The following is a 20,680-nucleotide window of genomic DNA, read 5'->3' as shown; positions in this document are numbered from 1 at the left end:
CCAAATCAGAGCTGCAGGGCATGTCTTGAGGAAGGTGATTTTCTTTGCCAGAACTTCACTTCATGGAAACATTGTGCTACATGATGGCTTCCAGCTTCTCTCTACCAGTAATCGGGCGGGGACACAGTCCAGTATTAACTCTTTTATAGCCACTCATATTGATGCCAGTTTTTGACATGACAAGGGTATGAAGGACATATAATCTCAAGGTAGCCTGAGGCCTAGGCAGTTTGTCTTAATGGTTAGGCCCCTGAGGCATGGGTGCAGTCCAGATTGGTTTCCCAGGAGCTGGGGGTATAGAAGGCACTGGAACTGGAAGTGGGAATTGTAGCCAACATCAAGACAAACCATAACAATGACTTTGTTGGAGCATTCTGGTTGGATGTCATTAGTATACGGATACTGCACATCAGTTTAAGTGTAGAAATGTAATTTAAAATAAAGATACTGTATTTCCTTTTATACAACCTACCACAGAATGAGATCCACACCTTGTTTTTGAAAAGCAGAATGAAGAAAAGAAATCTTTCCTTGAAAACACTGGTAAGTGGCAGTGAGTAACTGAGAAGTAGAAGCTAGGGAGGTCAGAGGGCTTATGTTGCTGCCTCCTGCGAATCACATGCAGTATTACCTTTACTTCCCTCCCCCTAGGCAGAGACTTGAGATATAGAAACTGCTATTACCATATTCCCTTGCTTATAATGCACACCCCAAGTTTTGTGTTTTATGTAAGGAAATACAGTATATTTACTGCCGCACAGTTCTAAATTTGAACTGACACTGAACTAAAAACAGACTGCTTTGCTAATTGCAACTTCTCAAACTTCCCACCTCTTGGTGGGGACATGACATTTCATTCAACCATTTCTATTAATTCATTTGAAAGTAGAATTTTTCAAAGGTGCTGCAGATAAAGGGTATCCATTACCTTGCAAGGTTGCACGATAGTGAATTAGTGTTGCTTTCTTTGGGTCTGTTATTGGTTCCCTGTGACAATGCTGAACATTTGGGTTGAACTGAACTTTAGAACAAGGTAAATAGTGTAGCAGTAAAACGTAACTTGTATTTCTTGCTGCGACTGAATAAGAGGACAGGAAAGTTAATTCAGGCTTCAGAGTGGAAGGCTGGGGTGCCCATCTGCTCTTAAAGCCCCTGGATAGGAGAGCTAGCAGGCTGTTCCCAGAACAATTTGAATTTAAGGACTTGGGCTGCAAGGCAGGAGGGAGACGGATGGAGGGCAAGGATTATAGGTCATTAGAAGACACCTTTGTCTCTAGATGATGATACCTAGTAAGGAAAAAGCAAGGTTTAGAATCTGGACATAAATTCTTCTGAACAGGAGGTGGCTTTGATTTAGCAGTGAAACCTTAAGGTTTGCCAAAGCTCTGCTTATCACTTTAGCAATGAATAAACAACAAAATGCCATTTGTCTGCTTGCTGTGATGGATGCACTCTTGGGGAGCGGGGGGAGGAGAGGGTTTTTTTCCCTCCTCGCTCCCCCTCTCAGTTTCAACTTCTCATTTGCAGGAGAATATGGAATGTCAGGTGTCTGAACACTAATGTGATAAAGAAAAAAAAATGTAGTTCCTGCACCACATGCCTTAATGTCAGGTTTTTGGACTGGGAAAACCATGGAAAGCTACAACTGGAGCATTTCCTAGTTTTCTTTTACTGCCAAAACCGTGACATTCAGACAGGTTTATAAGACCCATGTTTCACTGAACCCTTATGTTGCTTGAGTGGGCTGATGAAAGTGTGAATTCATTTGACATTATAACTCTGTCTACAAACTGGAAGTGGTACACTTAGGACTGAAAAACATGGTGTCCTAAATATCAGATAAAGTTTGTGCTCCATTTAGTTTTTCATTCAGAGAAGGTAGCAATAGTGATCACTAGCTTTTTATGGCAACTTATTTGGCATTCCATGTAACTTTTGATTTTCCACATCCTTGATCTATCTAACCATTTACTAAAATAATAAAAATGGAGTAGTTAAAATATTTAATTTTGTTGTCATTCTACTTCCTGTTCAGTGTAAGCAGACTAGTATTTTTTATGACAATTTTATGAATAGACCTTGCAGTTTGCATGTAGTGAGTACACCAGTATGAACAACAGTTACTTACCAGTAACCAGTTCTTTGAAATGTTGTCTGCATATCCTCACTGTGGATGCATGTACACCACAAGTACTTAAGCACAGAGACCTTTTGCCTCAGTATAGCAAACTGCATGGGTCGCCATCTCTGTCACTTGGTGCCCTCTAGGGCCCAACCCACCTGCTGGCGCTTTCCAGTCCCACCTCGTCTCCAGTGCCTTTGGTGTCATTGTTTGGGACCAGGAGTAGTTTCTTTAGTTCACCCACCTGCTGGCTCTGTCCTTGCTGCTTGGTCCACACTTACTCCTGGAGGTCTCTGTGCTTTTCTCAAGGTATTTCATCTCTAAGGTAGCACTCGCTTCCCCTTCTCCTATCCCTCCACTCCCCCAAGGCATACAAACATCTGCCGGGGCTTCAAATATCCTGACTTTGGCCCCCTTTTCCCTCTGGTCAAGCTTCAGCCCTGCTCTCTTTGAGACAACTCCCAAGCCTCAGCAATGACTTGGTTTCAGGCTCTTTCAGGGTACCAGTTTCACTATGCCAGCCTCAGCCTGCTAAATTTTGGTCTATCTCCAGTCCCTGATTGGGGGGGGGGGGGTCCCTTCTAAGCACTCCGCTTGTGGCCGCCTTCTCTCCTGTAGCCACAACCCAGTTCTCCAGTAAAACTCAAGAACAAAACAGCAACCAAACTGGTCCTAACTCAAATGCAATCCTCTCTGTGGGACTCTAGTCTGTGAGCCTTCCTACTTAAATTAGCTTGCTTCCCTCCAACCCATCAGGTAACTTTCCTGGGCTGGCTTGATACCTCACTGTAGTTGCCTCTACTGGGAGCTCCATGTCCTGCAACAGCTCAAACTGTCCCCTCCGTGGCCAGAGGCTGGGTATCTATGTTCCAAACCCAGCCCACTTCTGGTTATGTGACCCTGCCTCCTGCTCCCTGGGCCCAAATGATAATTCTGCCTTTAACAGCTGGTCCTTTTCTAGCCCCTGGCTCAGTTCACCTGGGCAGTTCACACTTGCTGCTGCTTTGCCATCCGGGTTTCTGCAACATGCCTGGGGCTGCACTTCCCTGCCCACCTTTTGTCCTTCCTCTCCATTTCTTAGTAACAAGGGCAGGGGTTCCCTGTTACATTCAGAAGTATCTGTAGAGCATGTTATAGCCCCACCCCTGCTCTTGTTCCCCAGCAAGAAGATAACCATGATGCATGTTTCCGACTCCAAGGCAAACAGCAGCTAAAAGGCAGCCTTACCAGATGTGAGTCGTTTGGTGTAGTTTTACTACTGCACCTTTGGATCTCTCTTTGGACTTTTAGAAACAAGTAGCTGTGAAGACTTCCTGAAAGGATTAATCCTGTGTTGATATAATGGCAAGTCCTCCTTACATCTTGGCTTGGAAGGAGCAAGGTTTTGGAAAAAAAACATTGGCAAGCGCAAACTGAAGTGGAATCAGGGACTGCAGTAAATAGGACTTTGGGATTTGTCCTTCAAAGATTCTTTGTTTAAAGACAGTGTGAAGAGTATCCCGCATGAGGGCTTAGATCTCAGCCATCTTCCTTGTGGAGGTATTTCTCACCAGAAAAGTTGGAGTCAAGGAACATGTTAGCTTGAGTTGAAACTGCAGCCCCATCAGAGACATGAGAACAAAATCAGGTACTGTCAAGGAACAGGGTCACTCACTGGAAGTCAGATCTTTGTCAGGCCCTCAATGAATGGGAGAATACATGCTGGCTAGCAGTTAAAAGATGAACAAAGATGACTGCCAGGTGCACTTTGACCAAACTGATGGCTGAATTTGGAAATTTAAGTTCTAGTCAGTATTTTAGCATAACTTGAATAGAGAGCTTGCTGGGAGAGGGATTTTATAAGGCTGCTCTACTTAACTAGGTAGAATTTGATTAAACATACTATTCTGCTGTGAACAAGGATGTCTGAGTTGAGCAGAGCATTCATGCTCTGTCTCCAAGTGCCATCCAGCACCTCAGCTGAGATTGCCGAAGTATATTCTTGCTTTCTCATGGATGCGGAGCCCCAGGACCAGTCACAGAACACTATACTGATACTAGTAGATCATTTTGGTACCTAACTGTTATATTCCTGCAGGCACCAAATTTATTATCTGGGCTGAGTCTTTCTTTGCTTTGCATCCATGGCTATAGATTCATGGGCACACACAGGGCCGCATTATGTTGTATCAGACCCAGTCATGGTTTTGATGAAGTCAGTGAAAGTTGTGCCTCTGACTGGAAAGGGAGCAAGTTTGGCTCATTTTGAACAAAGAACCATATTAGGGAATCACATTAATTTCATACTATCCCAGTAGTTTGGGTTTCTAAATATTATGGAAAATCTGTGTTAAAATTTCCAAAGCAAAAGAGAAGTTTAACTATCTATTTATTTTAAGTAAACCACTGTATAATATGGTTAACTTGCCTCTTATCCAGGTGACTTTTAGCAAGTAACAGTTCTTAATATGCAATGAGCTCCACTCAGTCTAACTTCAGATGTGGGATGCTCAGACTTGATAGCTTTCCCAAACAGAAAGAAGTTTCCTGAACTTGAATCAGACTTTGGTTTCATTTTGCATACATTGTTAAGTCACACTGGGTCCGTACCTGGTTTTGCCCCTTCTGCCTGACATCTCTGTGTACTGTCCTTGTTCTCTACATCACTGACTTGCCCATCCCTCCTGTCTTCTGAGGGGGGGTTGTGTTTTATTGGATGTTATTCCTACCCCAACTTGCCTTCTTTGTTTCTTACAGGATGGAGTAACCCAACTTTTATTATGTATTAATCCCAGTAAATTCTGAGCTCTAAAATAAAACTAACAGCACACGAGAACATCTTCTAGTGCATATTCCCACTTTTAACAGAAGATTTCAAGATCAGTGTCTCATCTTTGTCACACACCTTTGTACATCTTTGTTCTAGATCAGATCTTTGATCCTTCGTAGTCTTAGTTGTAATTAAAGTTTTGGTAATAAGGTTGATATTATTATTATTTACTTTTGTCATTTCTGAATTACTTTAGACAGGGCCATAGGAGATTAAATGATAACCAGTGTAAATTAATTTTAATTTCTAGATGGATATCTTAACTCTGCTGAATTGGGAAATGATAGCAGTTATCAGACATGCTTTACCAGTTCTTCAAAACTGGAATAATATCTTTTTCAGTTTCCACCTGGCTCCTGACCTGTAGTGAGCACAAGTATGTTGAATGTATTTACAAGAGAGCCAAAACAACTCCTTGTTACCTTCCTCTGAATAGATCTGATATAATCATTACGCAACTATGCTTTTGGCTTTCATCATGTGGGAAAGTAGTATTTCATGACAGATAAAACACATACAAGTAACTTCTCTAAATAAATATATCCTCTGAACCTCTTGGAGAAGAGCAGGAGTAAATCTAGAGAGAAGCCTGAAGGAATGGAAGGAAGTGCGTAGTTACTTTAAAATATATTAGAGATTTGTTTATGCTGCTTAAAGTGTGAGTTTCAACTAATCCAAACTATCTACAAGGTCACAAATATAGTTTGGGGCTTGCCATTCCCCTGGGCTTTGTATTGTTTTGCAGTGGTGTTTGATTACCTTACCGTTTTTTATTACCATCTGCACTGCTAGCCTAGATCTGCTGAGTTTTTTTAAACAGCATCCCATGGCACCCTTAATTCTGTGTTTCCTGTGCTTTTGCTTCATTTGCAACTTTAGGAGATTTTCCGTTTAAAAAAATATATCTTCCACTGTGCATCAGTAAATTATCTGGTGATTGCAGAATAATTTTAACCTCTTAATTCCAAAAAGCAAATTGTTTTAATAATTTACCATTTTGTTTTAATTAATGTGCAAGGTATTAATGAAGAAAAGGGTTAACTTTGTAGTATTCCTTACCAAGTATTCCTTACTAGTCCTTTATAGGATTTTTTTAAACACATTATTTTAATGAGCACTCAAAATCCCCAAAACCAACTTTCTTTAATATGACTTTTGTCTCTTGTATCTTCTCTTGAGCAATGATTTAAAAAAAGTAATAGAATAAACAATTTACTTGCTTGTTCTTGTGCTCATGCCATTGATCATGTTAGCTTTGAAAACAGTTTTTCTTAGTTAACTGCTTCTACAGAACTGTTAGGAAGACAAAATACTGTCTCTTGTGGGTCTTAAAATTATAGATGTGATAGGATTGCTAATTGTTTTAATGACAAATGTTAGGGTGCTACTTTTAGCTTATGTATTTAAAGCTCTGTACAAACATTGATTATGTAGAGTATAGAGCCAAATGTCACTTTGCAAAGTGCAGAACAAGCATAGTTTATCTGCTTAAATCTGGCATGTCAAAGACCTCTTGACTGTAGCATTCCAACAATTCCCTTACAAAACAGCATGGATTATGGAACTCCACTTGGGTCTTTGTTCTGCAATTGTAACAGTAAAGGAGGGGGGAAAACTAGGCTAGAGAGGAAGTATATATATTTAGGTCACTCAAATCATATCAATATCTGAAAAGTTAACTCTCTGTGCCACTGCTTAGTAATGCACAGAGTTTGCTCAGACTTCGTTGAATGATCAGCAAAGGCCTCTGGAATTAATCAGGCATGGACAGCTGCAGAGGACTGTGGATGACTAGTGGGAGGTAAGAGCAGAAAGGAAGAGTACTCATTCTGCAGATATTTTGGAGTGTCAAAAGAGTTTCCTTACCTGTCAAGGCTGACTCATGAATAGTGATATTCTAGAAAGACAGCTCTGGAAATAATGTCTTTGTAGGACACACAAAATGTATCACAGAGCCCAACATATGGGGCACAAGGTGAAGTTAACAGGTTAACAGACCCATATTCAGTGAGTACAGTATATTCTTTTTGGGGATCTCTGTGGAACAGAATGCCAGTACAAAATTAAACATATCTTTCAGAAAGATTCCATCCTTTGTCTGTCATATGACTTCTTGCCACAGGCAGCTGATAATATGGGCACCTGGCACATGTTCATTTAATGTTGCAGAGAGATCTGATTCCTAATCCCAGAACTGTGCCTCCGCCCATACCACACATGCATAGCAAGAATCACCATTTTGGGACCAGTGATCAGATTCCAGTTTCACTATTGCTACTTACTTGTCAATGCAGGGGGAGCCTGGGATTGCAGTCCTAGGGCTGACAGGCAGCTGATTGTTGGCCCCAGCCCTGGATAGACCCCGGGCTATCTGGGTAGACAATGAGCTGATTGTCAGCAACAGCCTGGAAAGCCAAAGGTCCAGTTGGAGACCCTGAGCTGTCAGGGCTAGGGCTGACAACAAGCTGCTCTGGCAGGTTTGAGGTTTTCCCTCACTGGGAACTTTAACCCCGTATCCCACAGTTTTGATGGGGCTTCTGGGCATGGAAGCCTCTGATGCCCCACATCCAGCATCCCTACTAGAATTGCTCAGATCAGAGTTTAAAGTCACTGTGGGAGAAGCCCTTTGGTTATCCCTGCCTGCAACCTCTGATTTCTTGCTGCACTCTCCCACCATATTAACCCCAGGCCCAGTCGGAGAACTGGCTCGTCTGAAATTAGTGGATTTGGGGGCATCTGTGGACATGCCACACTTCCAATTTAAGGCACCATACAAACCGGCCTTAAATTGTTCTATGTTCTATGGAACATTTTTATGGCTGGTTTGCCATTTTATGGTGCCTTTGATTGGGTGCACATATAGCACCTTTGCCATTTATGCTCCAATTCATATATTAATTGTAGCATGAATGTAACATGTAGAAGGGGCCTTGGTCTCTGCCTCTTATAATATTTAAATTACAGATGGATGTATATGAATGGTTCCTTAAATATAAAGAAGGAGGCTAGCCTGGAAGAACCCAAGGTCTAGGCTTGTGTTTCCCAAACTTTTGGTATCAACAGACCTGAAGTCGCAACATTTGTGGGGGACTACTCTATATCTTAAGCTTCTGGGGGACTACTTTATATCCTATGCTTTTTATTCTATATCCTAAGTTTTTAACTGAAGAAGAATGGTGTGACCCATAGATAAGCTGTGGACCACCTACTATGCTCTAGCAAATTACAGTTTGGGAATCATGAATCTAGAAGAAGCTGTATCATAAAGCTGAGGAAGTGAGAGGGCCTTATTTTAAAATTTCTTTTTGTCAGATTTAGAAATCAATAACTGCTTGATTCTTTATCATTGTCATTGAAACAGGTTGAATTTGAGCATAATAGCTTGGATTTTTACAATCATAAAAAAAATTCTAATATAGAAACAGTGGGAATTGTTTGACATTTTCCAAACGAGTGAACCAAATCTGTTTAAAAAATGCAGATGAGCACCAATATATCAAACTGATGGTACAGCTGAAGAGTCTAAAACAAATATGTCAAAGATTCTTCACCTTCTTAAAGAAAAGTGATGTGGCTGTGTGCCACTATAATCATGTAAATCTCTTCCTCCAAACTGTACTATATAATAACAATATTTACTTGGCCATCATTTTTTCCCTCCTGAGATTGTCATCATTACCTGTAATTTCCATAAAGTTATTGTGCTAACAATACTTACTTTACTCTTAGCTTGTATTACTAGTCAACATATGCAGAAAATAAAGTATTTCATATAAATGTTCTATGCATGCCCTGGACATGATTTTTTTAATTAAAATAAAGAAATGTTTTAATAGCAACTGAAGTCTTACATTCATATTTTGTGAAGCCACTCCAGGCTTTCCCAAATTATATTATCTCATGTATTCTTATTTGGAAATAGATTTTGCTGCATATATACCTGTTGTGAGAGTGATGAAACTATATTTTGAATCTTATAAAATATAGTTTTTACTAATGCTATACCTACATAAAATATTTTTGAAATAATTTATTTCTGTGTTCACATTTTCCATTCAGTTGAATATTTATGCAGAGGTAGTCATTGTTCAATTAATATTTTATTATGTAATATATAAAAAGAGCCAACTTGGAAAAGATGTGAAATTTCCATTTGCTATTAGTAAGTATTCTTTTGAAAAGCCAAACTTTTCTCTGGACAGTTGGCACAAATCATCAAGTTTCATCAAATCTTCCAGTGGGTAATGTGAATGAGCAAATTCCTTAATTTTCCTGATAGTGAACCTGTGGGTAGATTACCATAAAGGCCATTGGTAACCCAACCTCCCAATCAACCAAGGACATCACCATGCCACCACTGCATAGGCTTAAATCTAGAAAACCTTTCTGGAAATATACCAGGATGCTCTATGATGATAACAAGAGCATTGAAGAACAATGGAGAGAAGCCTGGGAAAATACCAGCCTGCCACAGGGATATATCATCAGTGACCCTACAATCCCCCAGCTAGGATCTGACCTATCAAGAAAGATTTGGTCCTCTTTGAATTGCATCCAGACATTTCATGTAAAATGTGGGCACCTACTCCATAAATGGAAAATCAAAGAGAGCCTGGGTTGCTCTTGTGATGCAATTTTTCAGACATTGCAACACATTGTGAACAATGGCCCAATTAGATCATTTAATGGAGATCTAAAAACAACCCATGCAGCTACTTCTGAAGCAGTTGAATGGTTACCAAATTTAGATATTAATGTATGCATGTTGTAATCCTAAAATGTCATATGAAAAAGACCATAAATGCAAAGAAATAGTACTTTTTTTAGAGCAAGACCTGTTCTTGCTTTGAAATCAGTTATTGTGATATGATTAAATGTCACTCTTCACTGTTCTGGATGATCTTGTCCTGAACATATTATTTCTTGTCTTCCTGGGGTGGAGTAAGTTTATCAGGAAAATGATTTGGCTTATTTGATGGTGGCTTTCTTCCATTCCCCTCTTAATTTTTCAGAAAAAGTTCTAATTTTAAATGAGTTTTCAGTGAAATGTGTTGGTTCCTGTCCTTTCTTTCTGCTCTTCTGGAGCATGCTATACAGAGGATATGGATTTATGGCTAAGTATAGACATACATAAAGCCAAAGGCAGAAGTGGTCTAAGTTTTGTTTTTGACTCTTAAGTGCCCTAGGTTAGATCGGGAGTGAACAGAAAGGATGTCCACCTTTTACTGTGGGGGGAGGCATGCATGCTGCCTGGGCTGGCTGAGGCATGTCTCCCAGTTGGCTGCCAGAGAGTGCTGGCTCCAGTCAACCAGCTGAACAGCCAGCCACTCCTGAATGACCAGTGCATCCCCTCTTCCACTGCCAGCAGCTGGCTATAAGCTGTGGTGAGACAGGGGAAGCAGAAGCCCCACCACACAGGCCTGGCCCCCTCACATCTGAGCCAGCACCACTTGGAGGGGCCCACACAGCAGACCATCACCCCCATGCTGCCCAGCCTAGCTAGCCAGTGGAGTCCTCAGCCCTGTCCCTCTGCTGGTAGCTGGTTGTCAGTGGCAGGGGAGTGGAGGCCTGTGCTGCAGAGGGCCTCCCTTCTATGCTGACTCAAGTCTGAGGGCAGACTGAGTCCATGTGGCAGGGGCCTCCACTCCCTTCCTCTGACAGCCAGCCTCTAGTCGGGGGCCTGGAGCTGAGGAGAGGAGCCATACTGGCCAGCTGGGCTAGGCGGTGGATGGGAAAATCCCTGCTGCACGGCCCTCCGTCCTCCCACTCCCAGTGTGCTGGCTCAGGCTGGGGCTGGCCAGGGCCAGCCACTGCTGACAGCTGCCACGGCCTCCAGCCCTGCATCCTGCCTTCAGCTGGTGACCTGTATGGGGCACAAGCAGGAGTGGGCAATTTCTCGTTCTTTCTGAGAAATTAGGGAAATTGGCTAATGTACATGAATGCATGGAAACAAGCAGGAAGAATCTGAAGTCCTTTAAATTGAAGGCTTTTTTCAAACAGCTAGTGGAAGTTTCCCAGTCACAACCCCTGGTTCTCATGGGGGCTTCAATCACCCTGACAATCTGCTGGGAGGACAGTACAACAATACACAGACCATCCAGGAAGTTTATGGAGAGTGTTTGGGGCAACTTCCTGGGGCAAGTGTTGGAGAGACTAAGAGCCATGCTCATCTTGATCTGCTGCTCACAAACAGGGAAGAATTGATGGAGAATGTAGTAATGGATGGCAACTTGGGCAGCAGCAACCATGAGATGGTTGAGTTCAAATCCTGATGAAAGGAAGGAAGGAGAACACCAGAGTAAGGACCTTGTATTTCAGAAAAGCAGACTTTGACTCACTTAGGGAACTCATGGCCAGTATCCCCTGGGAACCCAGTCTGAGGTGGAAAGGAGTCCAGGAGAGCTGGCTGTACTTCAAAGGAACCTTACTGAGAGTGCAGAACAAACCATCCCAGTGTGCAGGAAGACTAGCAGGTATGGCAGAAGACCAGCTTGACTCAGCAGGGGACTCTTCCATAAGCTAAATCACAAAAAAAAAGCTTATAAGAAGTGGAAACTTGGACAGGCAACTAGGGAGGAGTATAAGAGGATTGCTTAGGCATGCAGGGATGAAGTCAGGAAGGCCAAAGTGCAATTGGAGTTGCAGCTAGCAAGGGATGTGAAGGGTAACAAGAAGGGTTTCTACATGTCAGTAACAAGGAGGATCAGGAAAAACATAGGTCTCTTACTGAGTGGGGTTGGCAACCAAGTGACGGAGAATGCAGAAAAGACTGAAGTACTCAGTACCTTTTTCACCCCAGTCTTCACAGGCAAGGTCACCTCCCAGACTACTGCATCTGGAAGCACAATTTGGAGAGAAGGTGAACAGCCAACTAGCAAAAGAACAGGCTAGGGACTATTTAGAAAAGCTGGATATATACAAGCCCATGGTTTTGGATAGGATCTACCCAGGGGTGCTGAGGGAGTTGTTCGATGTGATTGCAGAGACACTGGTCATCATCTTTGAAAACTCATGGTGATTGGGAGAGTTCCCAGATGTTTGGAAAAGGGTAGATATACTGACTGTGTTTAAGGAAGGGAAAAAGTAGGATCTAAAAAACTACAGACCAGTCAGCCTCACCTCAGTCCCTGTAAAAATCATAGAGCAGGTCCTCAAAGAATCCATTTCTAAGCACTTGGAGGAGAAGAAGGTGATTAGGAACGTCAGCATGGATTCAACAAGGGCAAGTCATGCCTGACCAAATGGATTGTCTTCTATGATGAGACGACTGGCTCTGTGGATGTGGGAAGACCAGGAGATGTGGTATACCTTGACTTTAGCAAGGCTTTTGATATGGTTTCCCACAACATTCTTGCAGGCAAGCTAAGGAAGTATGGGTTGGATGAATGGATTGTTAGAAAACTGGCTGGATCATTGGGCTCAGAGGGTAGTAGTCAATGGCTCAACGTCTAGTTGGCAGCGAGTAGTAAGTGGAGTGCCCCAGGGTCAGTCCTGGGGCCAGATTTGTTCAATATGTTCATCAATGACCTGGAAGATGGTAGAGAGTGAACCCTCAGTGCGTTTGCAGTTGATATGCTGGAGGGTAGGGTTAGGATTCAGAGAGACCTAAATAGTTGGAGGATTGGGCCAAAAGAAATCTCATGCGGTTCAACAAGGACAAGTGCAACATCCTGCAATTAGGAGAAAACAATCCCATGCACCAGTATAGGCTGGGGGCTGGCTAGCTGGGCAGCAGGTTTGCAGAAAAGGACCTGGGGGGTTACAGTAAGCTGAATTTGAGCCAGCAGTGTGCCCTTGTTGCTAAGAAGGCTAATGACATACTGGGCTGCATTGGTAAGAGTGTGGCCAGCAGATCAAGGGAAGTGTTTAGTCACTTCTATTCAGCACTGGTGAGGCCACATCTGGAGTACTGTGTCCATCTTTCTCCTCTACCTTCCCCCACTACAGAAAGCATTTGGACAAGTTGGAGAGAGTCCTGCAGGGGACAACGAAAATGGTTAGGATTCCAGGGCATATGATTTATGAGGAGAGGCTGAGGGAACTAGACGTATTTAGTCTGCAGAAGAGAAGACTGAGGGGAGATTTAATAGCAGTCTTCAACTACCTGAACAATGGTTCCAAAGAGGATGCAGATGACAGAAAAAGGAGCAATGGTTTCAAGTTGCAACAAGGGAAGTTTTGGTTAGATATTAGGAAAAACTTTCTCATTAGAAGGGGGGTAGTGAAACACTGAAACAGGTTATCCAGAGAGGTTGTGGAGTCTCCATCCTTGGAGGCTTTTAAGGCCCAGCTAGACAAAGTCTTGGCTGGGGTGATATAGCTGACTGGGTCCTGCTTTGAGCAAGGAGGTTGGACTAGATGACCTCCTGAGGTCCCTTCCAACTCTAATTTTCTATGATTCTAAATTTGATAGACCAGTCTAACTTAAATCACTTAAGTCTGATACCACATCCATCTAAGTGACCCCCTTTTTTTTACCAATCTGTGCTTACCGAACTGTACTGTTATGGGTTTAGACCAGTTTTCAGTCACTTATACCAGTTTATGTTTAATGCCTGTAGCTGGCCTATAACTTTAAGTTGTGACTTCTCATACATGGAAACAAGGAGTAAGAGTGGGAAAAGTGGTTTCATCCCCTACAGTACTGCATTTATAGAGTCTATAGAGATCTTGTGTTCAGCTGAGTAAGGTTGCTTGCTTACTCCTTCACCAATGAGGGAGGCTTGCTTGCACCCCTGTGTTGAGGCAGCATATCACTACTTCCTCAAGCAGTTATGGAAACAGGAAAGAAGTGTGATGTCTTTCTTCCACTCCCTCCCACAGCCATTCCTGGGGTGAAATACTTTTCACACCAGCTCTTTCCTAGTTCAGGGTTGGACCTAAAGGAACAGTTCAGTGCCACATGTTTAGCACCGTGTTAAGGAGCAGTAATTGAGACGAGATTTTCTGTTAATAATTGGTTAAGCGTTAATAGCAGAATTTTAAAAAGAAAATAGTGGTCCCAAGGTGTATTGGTTTAGTAATTTAATCTTCCTTGCTTTTGTAAATCTTACAGTAATCTCTGAATAAAATAAGAGGGTGTGAACACCAAAATGTTTTCCTACTTCTTATTGAAGGTTATAAACTTGAAAGTTTACATTAACATCTCGGAGCTAATTGAAGAGAGACCTTGAGCAAACTTGAGATGAAATTCTAAGTCATCAAAGGTGCAGTTAGGTGGCCTTGGTTTATATAGTAATGAATCAAACACAACCAGTTTTTCATAGGACGCCTGGTTGACATATACTATGTATCTAATTTTCAGTAAGAAGACATTGAAAGTTTCAATGAAGGTGTTTAAAAACAGTATTTCTTTCTTGTCTTTTTCACAGATTAGTGTAAAATATTTCAGAATGATGTGATGGGAATTAAATGGGCTATGTTCATGATTGATGTCAGAGTATTAAAGGGAATCATTTATACAATTTTATCATGGCTATCTGAATACTGACAAAGGCATAAAGCACTTCAGAGAAAGCAATAGAATTTTTGAATTTCTAAAATGCAGTAAAGGAAGGGATCATTTCTACAAAGGTGTTAACTGCCCTCATCTCCACAGGAAGTGGTGGGCAGACAGTGCTTTGTGGGAAATTTCAGCACTTTGCTGGATCAAGAACATCCTTAACACACAAAGCGAGCCATTTGACAATGCAGAGCTGAAGTATCGCGGTGGTGGATGAGAGAAGGAATTTTCCATAACATCATGTTGGCAATTGTTCTCTGGTCTCTTGCAATGAGGCTTATAGGTAGCAGGCAAAACACAGGCAAAGGAAAACCTATTCATGCCTTTCCTACACCCTTGTATGATACCATGCAAGAAGCTTCATGAGCTGCATTGCAAATTGTGCTTACATCTCTTGTGCAAGTTTTTTCAATCCTGACCCATCCTTGTACGTCATATCTTTCCTGCATGGAACAGTGGCACCAACATAACATCACCTGTAACTTTTAACTGGTTGAATCTCAGTGAAATCATTATGATACAAAAACAATAGTTGTTTTCATTGTTTGCATAAATATATTTATATGCTTACAGAATTCACAGTTTGGTTTCTACTACTTTTGTTACATTTGATTTATGTTGCATCTAGATCTATAATCCACTAGGAATGGTGACTTGCTGAGTGGTACTACCACTGACTCAGTGGCATGTGGTAACTGTTGTGTTGATTCAGTTAATATTTTCCTTATTTTTTGTTTTTTCTCCCTTATACTCCATTCCTTAATTACGATAAATGATTTCTTTGATTGCATGTTGAGACAGCAAAAATGCTGTGCTAGTGTTTTTACTATTCTGCTACTGCCGAGATTCTTATTGCTGACTCTCGAGGGCAATAAGATCTATGTACTCTACTTATTTTCTTGCATACTTAGCTGTCGTTGCAACCTTAGTAATTATTATTTAATTAACTTTTGAGTCTTCCACGAATAATGTGAAAAAATAAGGGTCAAAACAAAGCTCTACGGTAAATTGCAAATCTGATAAATGTCACTACATGGGATTATAGTAATGGCTATTAAGCAGCATGGTGACATTAAAGAGTCTGCAGAATGTTAGAAGAATCAAATGTGTGGGGTGGAAGAGAGGTGTTGATCTGGCAAGCTTATTTTGTTTTTATCATTTATAGCAGGGATGCCTAGAACCTTGGACATGGGCCTTTTATTCTTGTCCTGCATTTTTCCCCACTGAACAGTTGACTGGTAAAATATTAAGATGGCTTTGTTGCAGGCTATACTTTATCATGGAGCTGCATATGTCTGTCTGCATACACATTTATACTGCATAAACCAAGCCTGCAGTAGGTGTACCTGTGTCCTCAGACTTGTATGAATATAGTGTAAAATTAAACATTTAATAATGTCAGATTTTCCTTTGTGTTTTAATAGTGGATGGTTGCATACACAGAGCTGCTGGGCCCTGCTTAGTTGCTGAATGTCGCAACCTGAGTGGCTGTGAGACAGGACAAGCTAAAATTACATGTGGATATGACCTACCTGCAAAATGTAAGTGAACTTCTTCACCCACCTTTTTTTTTTTTGATCCAGACTACGTGGTTACATATGCATTCTTTCCCAATAGGGTAATTCAAATAGGCATTCATTTGCAAAATTAGTAGTGGGATTAAATTAAGCAAATTTTGTGATGGCATCTGCCTCTTCAGCCCTTTGAGGAATTCACACTTCTCAGAATGAGCATTTTACCTCTGTTGCACAATGAAAATAAATGTTTTTAAACACATCTTTTATCTTTACATTTGTTATAAGGTATAGTGTTTTATATATGGAATAAAGGGTCTGAGGATCTGAAATGTCTTCTAAAATATGAACAAAACGTACACCATCATATGTAGGTGTCATGGAGTCAATTTTTGGAAATGCTGCAGATTTCATATTCTTCATTCAGATTCCTTGATTGTGAATACATTTAGAGCTAAGGAGATCAAAGTGATATATTGTGTTTTCAGCTGCTATGTAGAGGCTGATTGGCAATTACTGTGAAGGCATCTGTCACACTTCAGCTTTCAGTGGAATGCAGTTTTCAGTGCTGGAATGTTTTTGCACTTTGAAAGTGGAATTGTCAAAATCCCCGTTCTTTTTAAATAGAAAGGAGGTTATTTGATTGACCTTGTTTTGTAGGTGGTGAGCCAAACTTGGAAAAACAAACACTTGGATATTGACAGCATATTATGAAAACAGTGATACATAATAAAAGCAGGATTTTCTCTTCTCCTTCACCCATCCCAGTTTGAGTTCTTACAGAATAGAATATTAAGAGGTGTGATTATATATGAATTTCAAGAAAGTACTATGAGCAGCTTATCATGAGGACTCAGGTGCTCTCTTAAGCATTCAGTTCAGGGCTAGGAATATGCCTCATTTAAAAATATTCAGATCTCCTTTTTGATTTTCCTGTAGGCTGATTTTCTGTACAATCTAATTTATGCTGTAATTTTAAGAATTGTTTTAGTATTTCCAGGATCTTCCAGGAGTACCTTAGATAAAATTAGGCATTTTTCCTAATCATTTAAAAACTATCACAGCTAAAATAGAATTATCCAATAATGATGTTAAAGCCTAGGACATGATTTAAGTGATAGTGATTGCTACCTTGAAATGGAAAATTTAAAATGCTTTACAGCCAGGTTTTGACATCTGTAGTTCATTAATTATGAAAGGTGTGATTTTGGCTGCAGGGCAAATGTTAAGCAAGATCCTGGAGGTAGCTGGGTGGGGTAGATGTGGCCAAATATATTGGTAAGGTTTGTATAAAAACAGATACAGTTCCAGTATATAGTCTGTCCAACAACAATAAATTAACATTATGGAGTAGGTCAATACAAGTTACTTGTGCCAGAATTAGAAGTAGTGGTAAGTCTTTTCAGTAAATGTCTCTCTTCATATTGCAGGCAGAAGAAGTTAGCTGTCTTAGTCTGAAGTCAGGCAGAAGGCAGAGTAGATATTTACCTTATACACTAAGGTCCCTGGCACACATTACACCTAAGATGTGATTAACCAGTTAATTATGTCTTAAGTTGTTACCCAGCCACATGTTAATGCAATTAATGGCATGATAAAGCAAGGAAGAAGCCACAAAGTTATTACATAAAACATGTAGAATAACTTTGTGGGTGCTTCCTAACATGGCATTAACCGACTGCATAGCTGGGCTGTAGCTCTGAGCCTTGGGAGCACAGCTGAGAGCCCCATCAGCTGATCCAGGCTCCTAGCCGCAAAGGGCACACCAAGCTCCCCCATGGCTGGGAGCCCCATTGGCTGATGGGGCTCCCAGCTGCTGGCATGCACCATACACCCCTGAGGCTGGGAGCTGTCACTTGATCCGGGCTCCCATCTACAGGGCCATACCATGCGCTCCTGTGGCTGGGAGCCCTGTCCAGTGATCTGGGCTCCCAGCTGCAGGGGCATGAGGTTGGGAGCTGTCAGTTGGTAGGGCTCCCAGATATGGGGGAGCACCATGCAGTCCCATGGCTGGGAGCCCTGTCAGCTGATCCAGGCTCATCATGCTTCCCTGTAGCCCTGTCAGCTGATGGGGATTCCAGCCCCAGGGATGTACTGTGTGCTGCAGGGGCACACGGTGTGCTCCCCTCTGGTTGGGAGCCCCATCAGCTGACAGGGCTCCCAACTGCAGGAGCTTGCTTGCTTGTTGCAGGTGCAGGGGGAGCCCGGGCTCCCCCTGCACCAGCACTAAGGCATGATGGGATCTGATGCTTGATTTCACAATCACACCTTCTGCCATGCATCCCTGGCAAGGCAGAAGGTGTGATTGTGTGGCTTGTGCATCAGATCTTCTGGTGCCTTTACTTGCATGTCTATATAGGGCACAAGCTTTTGTGAACTCAAGTTAATGAGTTGAAGAAAGCTTATATTCTGTATATTCTTTGTCTATAAGGTGCATATCTATCCTGCCTCCTTTTTATAATGCTCACATAAGATCTTTGATATGTTTCTAACTTTTTCTTTGTCCACCATGCAATAAACATCGGTGTGTATGTAATATCTATGCTTACATTTGATTTTTACTAAGGATGACAAAACCAAAATGTTTTGTTTTTTTGTGTTTGATGTAGATAAGTATTCCAATTTGTGTCAATCTCAGGTTGTTTCAAACACTTGAATCTCCTGAATCTCACACAGAAAGGTTTCTAATGAATTTGGGCACTTACAGAAACTTAAAATCTAGAGATGTGCATACATTAAAATACATTCACAGGTTTATATGTTTAAGAAATACGTTTGTTTGCTGACAGATTTAGAAATGGTTAAAGATTTAGATTTTAAATATTTCTATTTACAAATTTACTTATTTTCTACTTATTATGGTGCAGCTAGCAGCATACTGAGCACTTTGGCATGATAAGTTATTGTTTCTAGACAAGTAACCTGCTGTGACTTACCCCATCTCTTTTATATTGCCCCGTCAGTATTTCTGGTCACATGCAACTGTAAGATCATTATACCTATACCCTGCTCAACTCTTTCCCTACTGTGGAATTCACTCATATTTATTTTTTATGTTTATTTTTCTCCCATTAAAATACAGGGGACAAATGATGCATCAAAACTATTCATTAACTGGAAATATAATTCCCCTTGTATATTTAATGAGATAAAGTAAATATTTAAAGGTACTGAGCTGCTCTGGCAGGAAAGTCTTATTTTTTAAGGAGAAATGAGTGACCTTCTCTTTGTCAAGCACTACAGCAATTAATGGGTCTTACTTCCAATTTAATGTTTTGTACAAGAGAATCTTGCTCGTGGGCCATAGATCTTTTCATTGTAGAAATGGTGAAAAATCATCCATTTATAACCTGACACCCATGGCCATATAGTGAGAAAAATAAGTGTTCCACTTAGTGATATATTGCTGCAATGGTAAAATGCGCAAAAATGAAACTTCTGGGAAAAGAAAACCAATATATGTGTATTTATACTTGCTCAAATAGCAGCATGTCATGAGGAAAATATGCACCCAGTGACAAATTGACAGATCAGCAAGAAAACAAGTGTATGTAACACACAAGTGGGAAGGGAAAATTTAGTTTTCTTGGATTCTCTTGGGATTTTTTAAATTAAACTATATGTTTTATTACCAGGCATTATTTTTTTTGTTCTTTTAGAAGCTAATTTTAAAGGTTAATTTAATTCTTATCAATTGTAGAATATCCATTTGAGAATCATTAACTGTTCTGGACTGTTTTCATGGTGCTAGGAGATATACAGAGCCACTGCATTCTACTAAGCTATTTTGTGTCACTCTTAATAACAATATGACAGTGTAACATTAGAAACTATTGCCTACCTGTCTTTTATGTGAGGAACTATGCCATAGCAAGAGCATTCAAGTAAGTCATCCAGTTAAACCATAATTATATTATATCTATGCATCAACAATTTGTTTTGAAGACAATGTTATATGGGTTACTGCCTGCTTTGGTGATATTAGTGTGGCTTCTTTTGATGACTAGCTACACTAAGCCATTTATCATTCACATGTTTTAATAATTACTTTATTGTTCATAAGCTTTTATTGATGGTTCCTGACTGAATTGTAATACTGATATGAAGTAGAGTTTTCAGTGTAGAGTCTGTATTATTTTTAACCATACAATACCGTTATCGTTAGTTATTTAACGCATTGTGTTAAGTACCTAAGCACGTATCTGCCTTGGGTATGTTATAGTCTATGGCCCTAATCTTGAAAAGACTTCAGTTTGAAGAATATAGAATCACTGAATTAAACAAAATTCCATAAAGGCATTCCAGTGCCCACCTGCATATTTCATATTGAAAACTTAATAGTTTGGAGGATTTGACATTCTCATCATCATGAATGTTTGGTTTTTGAACAGGCAACTTTGAGGTACATGCTTCCTGGAGCTAATCTGATACTTGAAACAGAGAGTACTTTCTTAGCAAATTAGTAATAGTTGGTTAATAAGTAGTGTTTGGTTCAGAAGATCTAACTTAGCTGTCTTTTATTGCATGTGCCTTTGTTTATATCTGGTAAAAGTGTTGTCTGCTAAATAATTTATTTATGCATTCAGAAATAAGAAGTAGTATCTCTTTGATTTTATGATGCTAAGATTTGTAGTAAAGGCCTAGATCCTTTTATTTTGTATTGTTGGAATGTTGTTAGTACAAGGGGAACTTTGGGCATTTTTACACATGCTCCAGGAGGCGCGGGGTGGGGG

General features: G+C 40.7%; 1 protein-coding gene across 1 annotated transcript in view; it reads left to right on the top strand.

Annotated features, from left to right (window-relative positions):
- MACROD2 (mono-ADP ribosylhydrolase 2) overlaps positions 1-20,680 on the top strand; it is a 1,497,602-nt gene that overhangs the window by 456,010 nt on the left and 1,020,912 nt on the right. The window contains exon 5 of the mRNA XM_090051193.1: positions 15,858-15,974. Within this exon, the coding sequence (XP_089907319.1) occupies positions 15,858-15,974 (117 nt within the window). The remainder of the gene's footprint in view (positions 1-15,857; positions 15,975-20,680) is intronic.

This window comes from Crocodylus siamensis, chromosome 1, assembly GCF_052110815.1.
Source record: "Crocodylus siamensis isolate JL-2025a chromosome 1, ASM5211081v1, whole genome shotgun sequence".
Lineage (NCBI taxonomy): Eukaryota > Metazoa > Chordata > Crocodylia > Crocodylidae > Crocodylus > Crocodylus siamensis.
The sequence above is the reverse complement of the archived record's forward strand: the minus strand, read 5'-3'. Positions and strand labels throughout refer to the sequence as shown.